This window comes from Cervus canadensis, chromosome X (genome assembly GCF_019320065.1).
Source record: "Cervus canadensis isolate Bull #8, Minnesota chromosome X, ASM1932006v1, whole genome shotgun sequence".
Taxonomy (NCBI): domain Eukaryota; kingdom Metazoa; phylum Chordata; class Mammalia; order Artiodactyla; family Cervidae; genus Cervus; species Cervus canadensis.
Window position 1 is genome coordinate 15,251,482 of NC_057419.1, and position 12,745 is coordinate 15,264,226.

General features: G+C 44.1%; 1 protein-coding gene across 8 annotated transcripts in view; it reads left to right on the forward strand.

Annotated features, from left to right (window-relative positions):
* ARHGAP6 (Rho GTPase activating protein 6) overlaps window positions 1-11,738 on the forward strand; it is a 488,293-nt gene extending 476,555 nt beyond the window's left edge. For 7 of the 8 annotated variants that reach the window (XM_043458072.1, XM_043458075.1, XM_043458080.1 and 4 more), the window contains exons 11-13: window positions 4,080-4,351; window positions 6,380-6,460; window positions 9,727-11,738. In XM_043458072.1, coding sequence (XP_043314007.1) covers window positions 4,080-4,351; window positions 6,380-6,460; window positions 9,727-10,427 — 1,054 coding nt within the window. In that variant the 3' untranslated portion in view covers window positions 10,428-11,738. The remainder of the gene's footprint in view (window positions 1-4,079; window positions 4,352-6,379; window positions 6,461-9,726) is intronic. The other variant, XM_043458073.1, reaches the window with a different exon arrangement.
* Window positions 11,739-12,745: the final 1,007 nt, after the last annotated feature.

The following is a 12,745-nucleotide window of genomic DNA, read 5'->3' on the forward strand; positions in this document are numbered from 1 at the left end:
CCTAGAGAGACAGAACGCCATGTGCCTCTCAACGATTTCTCACTGCTTAGAGTAAATATTTTATATAAATAAACACATGAATATTTTAGCCCTTTACTTGGAGCACTAAACTGTCTTCCGAGAGGTGAATCATCTTAGAGGCAAATCTTAGAGACGACATCAGTGACAGCTTGTCTCATTTTGTTCAAAGATACTCACAGGGAAGGTCCTCGATTTGTTTCCAGTTGATTTAATGATAAAGCAATGGAGTGACACTACAATTTTTGAAAACTCTGAACTGCCAATATTATAGTGAGACTTCTGAGGAGTAAATATCATCGTTTTATTTCATTAATTGGTGGGCTCTTGTGTGGAAAGACAAGGCTTCCCAGGTGACCCAGTGGTAAAGAATCTGCGGCCAGTGCAGGAGACGCAGGTTTGATCCATGGATTGGACAGATCCCCTGGAAGAGGAAATGGCAACCCACTCCAGTATTCTTGCCTGGAAAATTCCATGGACAGAGGAGCCTGGTGGGCTATAGACCATGGGGTCTCAAGAGAGTCGGATATGACTGAGCACACATGCACACATATGGAAAGACAACTCTTGGGTGTGGGTTCTTAGGCAAATTTGACCACCACCTTACTGACCTCTGCTGAGAAATTAAAATGATAAATAGGAAACACTTTAAACATACGAAAGAGCCACCAACTGTAAGCATAAAATAAGGCATTTTACTATTGATTTTGAATAATTTTAAACTATACAGTCCAGGGAATTCTCCAGGCCAGAGTACTGGAGGGGGTAGCCTTTCCCTTCTCCAGGGTAACTTCCCATCCCAGGGATCAAACCCAGGCCTGCTGCATTGCAGGCAGATTCTTTACCAGCTGAGCCACAGGGAAGCCCAAGAATACTGGAGTGGGTAGCCTATCCGTTCTCCAGCAAATCTTCCTGACCCAGGAATCAAACCGGGGTCTCCTGCCTTGCAGGCGTATTCTTTACCAGCTAAGCTATCAGGGAAGCCCATGATTTTAAACAGTATTTATCAAATACATTTTCAGAGTCTCGACCCCATGTAACGTCACCATCCCCTCATTTTTTTCGGTCCTTCCTCGACATGTGATCAGAGTTGTTAACAGTAACTTCATCCAGTTGCTGCCACACAATGAATTCTATATGAACATCAACTTATGTGCTTCTGCCAGGCCAAGGGGTTGCTTCACACAAGAGTCTACCCCAAGCTGTTTGCCATGTGCACTCAACCTGCATCAGCTTCCATGGCTAAGTACACTGGCTGGGGAAAGAGGGATCCCCCACCTGCCCATGTTCCCGGGGGTGACCCAGCCCCCCTGAGGAGGCTCATGGGCTGTGTCTGCCGCTTTCGCCTCCACCCCCAGGGATTGGCTCTGGCCTCCTTCTCCAGTTTCTCCCTGATGGGGGCTGCAGCTGTGGTGACCTCGATGGCTTGACTTGGAGAATGACACCGAAGAGCAGAGAAAGGCAGCTTGGCCCCTCCTGCCCACCCCCCTCCCCTTATCATGTTCTGATCCATAACCAGATGGCATTCAGCGATCTGGCTCCTGCAGGCTGGAGCTGGCTGCGATGGGTGCGCTCTCTCCTATAATCCGCTGTAGCCCTGCCAGCTTGAGGTCAGAACCACCCCATTGCCCCCACTGCCAGCCGGGGCTGAGGCTGTGACCATTATCTGTGATCTCTCTGCTGACTTGTGTCCAAGGAGACCCATAGCCCACGGGCACATCTATGGGGTGAGAGAGGGCAGATAGGCTTGGTATCTCAGGTTTGGTATCTGACTTCCCCCAAGTATCAAAATTACCTGGAGGGCTTTTAAAGCCCTGCCCCCAGAGGTTCCATTTCAGCCCTCAGAAGCAGCACCCATTTGGCTTAATGATCTGCTGTCACCATCTTGAAATTCTAGTCATTATTCTCACTGTGGGGCCCCGCAGGTTCATTTGGCCCTGGGCCCTGCTTGTGATCGCCAGTCCCATCAGGAGATCCAAAGGGCAGCCTGCGAATTCGCATTTCCAACCAGCGATGCATTTCCCAGATGATGGGGACACTGCCATGTCAGAAGTACTGTCCCTAGTAGTTGAGATGTTCAAGAAATTTCTTTCATGGGGGTTTTTCCTGATGCACATAACTGTTGACTGAATCTGCAACTTACAATGTTTTGCACTATATATTCTCTTCTGTATGTTTTGTAAGACAGATGAGCAAAATATGAGACCAAACCATTGTGGTCTCCATGAGCTACAATATGGCCTTTCCAAAACTCTCTTCCTATTGTAAGGGAGCCCAAAAGCATCTGTGGCCCTGATAGTTAGTTTAATTTGGCAAAGGAATTGACTAGACTCTCTTTAAAACAGCTCATAAAAGCAGGTTTTATGTGCCCACTCTTATCGAAATAACACTGTGACTTATTCTTGCCGAGTAGACATAAGACACTTTCATTAATGAATGGAAAAATGTCAAATAAACAGGGGAAAACAACTGAAATTAGCCCGGCAATTTGATGTCTAGCCCTGGTCGGAATGTAGAACCCAGATTCTGAGCTAAGCTCTGTGTGGCTACCAGTTCAACACATTTGTATTGCTCATTCTCACAGTGGAGTGTCCTCAATGAGAGTCAAACCCCATGATGACAGACAAGGGTCCGTTTGTTTTGTCCTGTGTTCCCTCTGTAGAATCAGGGAAACTTTACCCTTTAATTAAATGATGGCAGTTAAATCGTTTTTTTCCTCCACTTTTCCAGCGGAAGTAGTAAGTTCCTTTTATTTTTCCTTCATTCACTGGAAGCCTAAAGTTTCTGGAAAACCATCCTCGTGGTTGTCCTCTGGCTCTTTCCCATAAGGTCATCAGTCATTGGTTTAAAGAGGGGGCAAGGAAAGGACTGTTTATTCCATGTGGGTAAGAAATTCCCTCAGCAGAAAGTGCTTGGGGCCCTAACTGCCTCGGTGACAGGGAAAGCATGTCACAGCTGAGTTGTCTTCCCCTGGCAGTAAGCCCTGCCCGAGCCCCCAGTGAAGTCGGACCCCCTGACAGCATCCTTTCTCCTCCTGCATACACAGAACCCTTAGATTAGGAAGGGCTTGCTCAGGCATGGGGTTACCTTCTATAAGATCACCAAGGATTTGTCTTGAAAAATGAATCCAAAAGAAAGTAAAGGCAAGAGAAGTGAAGTGGGGTGAGGGGTGGGGGGCGGCAGAAGCAGGTTTGGGAACTTTTAATCAACTGTGATCATTTCCCTTTAAGATGTTGTCAGGGCCACTGTTTTGAGGAAAGTAGAAAATACAGATGTTCCCAGGTAAGACTTCAAACACTCTTGTCATATTCCTGATGTTCTTGTTTTCCTGTTCAGCTCACATTTTCACCATTATTTGTGTTGCTGTGACAACTCATGCTCATATAAAACTTAATGGATGTGCTCATAAGTACGCTTTACATCAATTTATAAAAGCACTGGTGCCTTGTAGAATCCTTTCAGGTGTATTTAAATACTATGGATTCCAGTGACGGTCATATGTTTATCTTTTTAGCCACCATTTTATCCATAAAACAGTTATTCCCACCACCACCATCATCATCATCGTTGTCAGGAAGGATGGATTGATTTACATTAGTATTTGGGTGAAAGGAGAAAAGGTGTCCATAAACTGCATGTAACGTTTCAATCATAGTTTTGTCTGAATTACTTTTAATTCAGGATATTGAGGAAAGTTAAAGAGTTATCTCCAGTTTTCCCTATTTAACAGATAGTGAGCATCAGATTTGAATTTTTAAATGGAAATAGGGATTTATCCAACAGGCATTTCAGCGATGCACCTTGAAGAAAGGGTTTCATCACTTCGCCCTGCCGTTTCCTGTGACATCTGTTGGGTTTTGCTGCCATCTGCTGGTCATTTCATAGAAACGCTTTCACCTGATTGACATAGGAGTCTTGGAACCTTGCTCAGAAACTCTTTTTTGTTTCAGCCCCTGTGTCCACACATTCTCCTGCCGTCATTTGTAAACCTGTCTGCTGGTTTGAATCTGGTCTCTCATTGCTAACACACTCACGCACCTGTAATTGTCTCCTTGTGCCAGAAGCCCTGACATGCTGAGGTCGGAAGTCTCCTTTTCCATGGGAGGAAGGCACTCGTCCACAGACTCCAACAAGGCCTCCAGCGGAGACCTCTCCCCTTATGACAACAACTCCCCTGTGCTGTCTGAGCGTTCCCTGCTGGCTATGCAAGAAGATGCAGTGCCGGGGGGCTCAGAGAAGCTTTACAAAGGGCCGGAGCCGTGTGTGCGCCGGGTGGGCCTCTTGCCCTCCTCGAAGTCGAGGGAGAGTTCTCCTGGACCAAAGCTTGGCAAAGGTAATTCATCCAGTCCCTCTGATTGCATGTGGCCTGGTGTGGGTGCTTTGGACCTGGTCTCCAACCCTTCCTTGTTTCATGTTTCCCTAATTCAATGAGCATTTACTGAGGACCTGCCGAACACTGATCCTGGGTCCGAGTTCCTGCACACCCAGCTAGGTGGGAAGCTGTCTCCAGCTGGGTGAGCCCCAGACAGTCCCAGCTGATTCTCCCCTCCAGCATCCGAGGAACTTGCTGGCTCCTGGCCTGTGGGCTTGGGTACATATCTTTTAGTCTAAGATGGCACCCCACCATTGCTGTTACTTTTATACAGAGAACAAGCTGAACTCACTATATAATGAGCAGGCATGCTCCAAATAAGTCTCCATGCCAATGAAGACTTTTAGGCAAAAGAAGATTTCCATGGTCAAATACATTTGGGAAAGGCTGAGTTAACCAAAAACCTTTACACTGCTAGCAGGCACCATGAATTTCCACAGTGGGAGGGAGGGGATGGTTTTCTCAAATGGATTTGACCACTGAATGGTCGATTTGTACTCCCCCTCCACAGAACAATTCCTCAGGGTCAGGACTCACAGGATACTTTTTAACTGATCATTGGAAGACACAGTACAAATTCTTGCTGCTGTATCACAAATATATAGTTTTATCTGAAGAGTCCCTCTGAAAGAGCTCCTTATTTTTTTTGGTGTGTTTAATCATAGCAGCTTTATTTTTATTTTACAAGTATTTGTTTCAAAATTTCTTTTAATTTACAGTGAACACAGTAGTTGGTGTTTCTATCAGGCATAAAATTTCTTTTTAAAATGTGAAAGTACTTGCCTCATCCGTGAAATGGACTCAGGGACATCTCTTCAGGATTAAATGAGAGAATGAATGCATATGTACCCATGAACACAGGGAAGCACTGGTAGACATTTGCTTCTAGAAATAGTCATTATCATCACATTGCCAAATTAGTTTGTTTAGATGCTAAGTCGTGTCTGACTCTTTGTGACCTCACAGACTGTAGCCCGCCAGGCTCCTCTGTCCATGGAATTTTCCAGGCAAGAGTACTGGAGTGGGTTGTCATTTCCTTCTCCAGGGAATCTTCCTGACCCAGGGATTGAACCCATGTCTCCTGCATTGACAGGTGGGCTCCTTACCAGTGAGCCACCTGGGAAGCTCTTAGGTTTCAGGATTGTAGTAAGAATTAAATGAGATGGTGGGAACACCTAAGATAGAACCTTAGTCTGTAAATATTTACAGACAGATTAGGGGGAGTGTATGAATAAACACATGCAGGACTGTGAGTCTGCTGATGCCGCAGAGGAGTATTCCCTAGGCAAGATAAACGAACTATAACCATTGTTCCTCTGTCTCTATGTTGATGCGGTTGGAGCTGTTGTAGCCCATGACAATTCTACTCATTTCCTAGGGCTGCCATAACAAGTGAACACAAACTTAGTGATTTAAAACAACACAAAAATTTATTATCATACAGTTCTGGACGTCAGAAATCTAAAATGGGTCCACAGGGCTGTGTTCCTTCTGGAGACTTTAGGGAACAATCTGTTTCCTTGCCTTTTCCAGCTTCTGAGGCTGCCTGCATTCCTTGGTTCATGGCCCTTTCCTCCATCTTTAAAGCCAGAAACATAGCATCTTCTATCTTGCTTCTCTTATAAAGACCTTTGTGATTACACTCGGCTCACACAGATAATCCAGGATCATCTCCTCATTCCAAAATCCAGAACTTAGGCACACCTGCAAGACTCTTTTCACTGTAACATCTTCACAGATTCTGGGGATCATAACTTACTCTGTCAACCACAGCCATCACAGAGAAAGAGCCTTTTCGTGAACCCCAAATGGAATAGGCCTCTTAAAAGGCAGGTCTGCATCATATTCTGTCTTGTATTCATCACAATCTCGAATATAGTACTTTGAGTAGAAGAGGTGTCATAAAAATATTGATTGATTTGTTTTTAATCTTCAGTTTTCATTTTGAGTTACATACCTTTTTTTTTTTTTTTACACACTTCTTCCTAGATATGGCAGAGGAGGCTTTCAATATCTGGGGAACTTGGCATTCAACATTAAAAAGTGGATCCAAAGACCCAGGAATGACAGGTAAAGGATTATATTTTAAAACAAACATTGCACTTACTTTTAAAGTTAATTTTCTTTGCTTTTCACCTTACTATCATCATATTACATGCTTCTCAGATATTATTTGAAAAATGCTGTGTCGACTTAGGGAGAATATTCACAACCTAAAAGTTGAGTGTTATATTTTATTTGGGGGGAATTTTTAGGACTCCAAGCTGGGGAGACTTGGAGTAGTGTGAGAGAACTGCTCTGAGGAGGCAAGGGAAGGAGCCAGGTTATATAGACGTTTGTAACAAAGGGTAGGTAGTCTGAGTGTCAACAGATTATTGTTAATTAAAGGAAACCAGATATCTCAAGTTAAGGAATTTAGCACTTTTCCCTGTCTGGGAAGATGCAAGAGCCTGGGGCCACTGAAATCATTCCTTTGATCTGTACCTCAGCTACCTGGGGCCAGTATCCTGTATTTTCATGTCCTGAGCTTTCTCAGGGCTCACCACAGGGAGTGGCTGCAGGAAGTGGCCACCACCTGATGGCTTCTAGGTGACAGGTATTCTTTTTTTTTCCTGAGTTTCTTCAGGGTGGCTCACATTGGAGGGCTGCAGTCACTGAGGGCTGTGACATCCTTGTTTACTGATATAACAGGAAATATCCCATTTCCCAGCTGGAAATAGGGGGAAAGGAGATAAAGCTATACCTTTCCACCAAAGTACATCAATCTTTGACTTTATTTCATTTCATTTGCAAGAGTTTTTAAAGATAGTTATAATCATTCTGACTGTGTACCTTTATATGATTTGTCTACCTTTCATTCTCCAGTTATTTTCCATTATTGTTAAGGGCTATGTAGTATTTTGGATGCATATTCATAGTTTATAGCCCAGTGTTGGGACCACTGAGTTGTTTCCATTTTTTTAGTGATGTTGCAATAAGCTAATGTCAGGGACCTCTTTTATGTACTTTTTGGATTTTGTATTTTAAATTGTAAAAAACGTTCACAAAATTTTAGAAAGCCAGTTATAAATCTGAAATAGAAAGGTCAGAAAATAGGAAAATTCCTTGGTGGTCCAGTAGTTAGGGCTCCGTGCTTCCACTTCTGGGGACCTGGGTTCCATCTCTGGTTGGGGATATAAGATCCTGCAAGCTTTGTGATACAGCCAAAAAAAAAAAAACCAGAATAAGAAAGTGCGTCAAAATATAATGAACCTATCCAAGAATTCAGAGGTAAAGTCACTTCACATTCCATAGAGGATACAGTAGCTTGTGTTCCATAAGCCATAGTAGCAGCGCCATTTCACGGTATTGTCCATGTCACTTTAATCTCATTGGTATTGCAAATCACTGGCTTTGCATTTGGGTTTCTTTAAAAAACAAAATTGTATTTCTTATTATCATTTGCCTATATTTCTCACCAGTATTTTTCAATTTTTCTATTAATCAGCTGAATTTCACCCACAGATGATCCTTATGTCATTGGCTATTTATGTATGCTAGTGTTTTTAAAATTGATTCTTATAAACTCTTCTTATAATAAAGGCATTAACCCTTTGACCACATTGTTTGCCACTGATATTCCTTGCATTTTCTCCCTTTTTGCATATCTGAACATTTTTTAAAGTTTTACATGAGTAATTCTATCTCTTGTGTGTGAATTCTTTCACAAAATTCATCTTAACTTTTACTTAAGCATTGGCGAATTAGTCATCTATACACTTTTCTCTGTCACAATATTTCATTATTTTAACCGTTAATTCTTTAATCCATCTGGAATATATGTTAATATATAATATGAGGGCTTCCCTGGTGGCTCAGATGATAAAGAATCCTCCCGCAACATGGGAGACCTGGGTTCGATCCCTGGGTTGGGAAGATCTCCTGGAGGAGGGCATATAATATGAAGTGTGTGAATTGTTTTATTGTTTCCCTGTGTGTATGTGTGTGTGTGTATTCCCTTTTTCATTGTTTTGTAATACCTCCCATATTACATTTTTAAAGCATGGTGCATTTTTATTTTAATGGCCTCTACTCCAGTTTGAGTATTTGAGTATTGATTCATTATTTAAGTACATCTCACCTTATCCCATGAACTGCTTTACTGTCTTTTTCCCCAAGGATAAATTATTCCAAAATATCCTGCTCTGTTTTCCTTCTGCTAGTTCAAGTCTGATCTGTCCCTGTGTAAATGCTTATATGCCCCTCTCCCCCCAAAATGATCTCCCTGCTTACTTTTTAAGAAATGAGAGGATAGTGCAAATCAACAGGAGACAGGCAGCCTAGGGACATACACCCCAGGAACTCCTCATTTGCTTGTGAAACACAGTTTTGCTCTCCTTTCAATTTCCTGAAGAAAGTTGTATCAGTTAGGGAAGGTTACAAACATCTCCTAAATGTCAGTGGCTTAACCTTTCACAGGTTGATTTATCCTCACTACCCAGTCCAATGTGGATTGTGCAGGGTACTGAGGGGTGGGATTACTCTGTTCCAGTCATGCAGGGGCTCAGTTCAAGTTCCATCTAGCCAGTGGCTCCCCCATCCTCAGAGGCCTCAGAGTCTTCCATGGTTGCTCCATCGTGGGCTAGAAGTTGAGGCAAGAGAGCAAGTCCAGACAACTAGGAGTGCATTTGGTGTTTTTCCTACTAGACCAGGCCTAGAAATGGCTTCCATCTCACCTCTCCACATTTGTTAGCCAGACCTTATCTATGTGGCCGTCCTAACTGCAAGGGAGGCTGGCAAATATCATCCAGGAAAGAAAGGGGATGATGGGTGAATAAGGAGCCAGTCTCCCCCAAAGTGGTAGGGGTAGAATATACACAGGGGCTGAGGCCTTCAGCTTCTGGCACTAAATGGGGCATTTTCGATTCAATTCATTTATTCCTATGGCTTTGATTGACACAAGAGAAACATGGAAACACTATAATGTATGTCTCCTCGGGATTGCAAGTTGCACTGAACAGGAAGAAAACGTTCCTTTTACCTTCTAGGTTCAGAAAAGTTTCCATAAGCATGGCAGAGAGGGGCTTTCCAAAGGCAGAAATGAAGGCACAGGACTCTTTAGTCTCATTTGACAGTGAAGCTGCCCGAGTTCAGGCATCTGTCTTTGGAGCTGTCACATGAATCGTGTCGATAATCAAGGTCTCTTGGTCAGGTCTCTTACAAGGAAGTTTTCTACTGTAGTCAGTCACAGCTAAGCGTGTCCTGTGCTTTAAAAATTTTTTTTTGCAACTGGCAAGGCACCCCAAGAGGGAGGCTACAAACCAATTGCATTTCTCGTCCTTCTCTCTGGCTCCCAGGTTCCTACGGCGACATTTTTGAAAGCAGCTCCCTCCGCCCGGGGCCCTGCTCCCTGTCTCAAGGGAACCTGTCCCCCAATTGGCCCCGGTGGCAGGGGAGCCCCACAGAACTGGACAGCAGTGCGCAGGCTATTCAGAGGACTCAGACCACGAGCCCGGCGGCCGAGGCGAGGGCGCACGCCCCGGTGGCCCGCGTCTGCAGCACGCCCCACATCCAGGGCGGCGGGCAGCCCACCCCGAGGCCGAGGCCGGAGCCGAGCTGGACTCTGAGCAGCGCCGAGGACCTCGCCGAGAGCGAGCCGGAGGGGGCCTGGCCGCAGAGGAGAGCCAAGCCTCTGCCCCAGAGACCTGCAGAGGGTACCAGGCACGACAAGCGGCCTCCTCCTCCTTATCCTGGTCCAGGAAAGTCAACCGTAGCATCCCCGGCCCACCAAGCCGCAGAGCCACCGCTGTGGAGGCCGCGGAGGCTGGAAGAAGGCTCCGGAACAGCTTCGCAGGAGGGAAGTCAAACAGTCGAGCCGCAGCGAGGGCACCAGGCCGCCCAGCAGAAAGCGAGCAGCGCCTACCCCAGTCCCGCCGGTGATCAGAACAGTAAGACCTTGGGGGAACCCAACTGGCTCGACTGGCAGAGGGAGCGATGGCAGATCTGGGAGCTCCTGTCCACCGACAACCCCGATGCCCTCCCGGAAACGCTGGTCTGAGCCCCCCACGCTCACCCCTCACCTCCCAAACAGCCTTCTTCCACTCAGTAGGGGAAAAAGTGGGTGTTGGACAATTGGGCACTTACTTGTTTTTCTTCTTTTACACTTAAAAAAAAAAAAAATAAACACGAGAAAAGTCAGTTCACTTAAAGTTAGAGCACCCTAGGACCCTAACCCTTTATAATAAGATTCTATTGCATAGCCAGCCTTCAGAATAAAACAAAAATGTATGCTAACGTCCGATCTAAAAGCTATTCACATTGGCTCTGTATAAGATAAAATTCTCGCTTTGGTATAGCTTAATTGTATTTATGTGTCTTCAGTTTTGACTCCTGTATATTCTGTAACAGATTATGTATGATAATCCTATATGTTATATTCACAGAAAACAGAAGGAACACATTTTTTAGTCACTTATTCTAAGTAATGAGATTCTATAGAATGTTCTAGAATATGCACAAGCGGGTTTCTGTGCTTTTGCCATAGCTTTTAACTGGGGACAGCCCTTCTTTCAATGCCTAAGAATAACACTAACAAAGCAAAATAGAACAGAATATGAGAAGCCATATTTTTATATAGTAGTGAGATACAAAAAGAATGTAGTCACTGAATGCTTTTTCATATTGAATATGTTTTAAGGAAAATACTAAATTTGATACATTATGGAATATATTTTTAGAATCTGTTTAGAAAGAATTCAGTTAATGAAACAAGAGAAAGGCCGTGCCTGACAAAGAAAGAATAATTAAGAACTTGTCCTTCCCATTTTAGGTCAAATTCAACTTTATATAGACCATATATAATATATATTTATAATGTACGATTTCTATGTATTTTTCAAAACTATAAACTGGAATCCAACTATTAAGTGTTTGAGTGAAAAGAGAGTATTCAAATTACAGAACATGGTTTTTCCTTTTGCCCCATCATCAGTATTAACCAAATTATATGCAGTGCTTTGTGAAGTAAATCATATTTGGAAAAAAACAGAGCTCTGTATTTACACTGTGCCAAAGGCTGAGGAAATGTTTTCTTTGGTAATTTTCTGTGTAATGTAAAATGTTCCTACCATACTTCAGCAGTAAATTTGAAGTTTTTCAACTGCAAAGCAATTTTTGACCAGCAGGTGGCAATTTGCTTCTGTATTTTATGAGATTTTTTTTTTCACTTCATAAGGGAATGTGTATCATAGAAAAAGATTTTTTTTTTTATAAAACATGCTACTCTTAATTTTCATATTGGCGATGACATTTTCAGTGGTGTTTCTTCAAGTTCTTACTTGTGCCATAATGAATAAAAAGTTAAAGCAAAGGCTTTGTTCAATGGCATTAAATCTCATGAATGAACCCACACACCATTCCACATACACACTTCCCTATCTACAAGTCCAAATGTAATGAATAGCGGCAGTACTATCCACATACAGCTGCTGCTGCTAAGTCACTTCAGTCGCGTCCGACTCTGTGTGACCCCATAGACAGCAGCCCACCAGGCTCCCCTGTCCCTGGGATTCTCCAGGCAAGAACACTGGAGTGGGTTGCCATTTCCTTCTCCAATGCATGAAAGTGAAAAGTGAAGGTGAAGTCGCTCAGTCGTGTCCAACTCTTAGCGACCCCATGGACCGCAGCCTACCAGGCTCCTCTGTCCATGGGATTTTCCAGGCAAGAGTACTAGAGTGGGGTGCCATTGCCTTCTCCGATCCACATACAGCTAAAGAGCTAATAAAAAGTCCTAGGTGGCTTGGAGACATAACCCAGTGAAACTGATATTTGTTGCAAGTGAAGGTTGATTGTCATCCATTTGAAACTCAGTTGTTGATGAGGAAGTAGATGGGAACTCGGGTGGTTTCCCACGTGGTGGACAAGTGTTTCCCAACACAATCCTTGTATGTTATATCTACACTACAGGCCTTGGATGCTCCTTCTGTTTCAGGGTTGGAATGATGAAGTCTAGAAATGCTGTCTGACATTTCTTAACTGGGGCCCGGGGGGCGGGCAGTGATAGGTGTCTTTGGGCTCTGCCCTTGGGTCCAGCACTTCTACCACTGGCAGGAATGTGGGAAGGATTTGCCTGCTGGCCTCTGGCTCTTTCTGGCTGCCCCCACACAGCCCAGAGTTGCAAACAAGACCCAGAGCAGATGCTGCCTGATTGTAGATCACAGGTTGCTTTCCCATGCCACCTCCCCTCGTCCTCCTGTTGATGCTGTATTTTCTTGGCTTTGAATTTAACCCCCGTCTGGCTAGTTCTCTTTCTCCTTTTTGGACTCAACTACCTGATACATGGGACTGCCCCGCCCCCCACTGCCAAGTTTTTGCCCT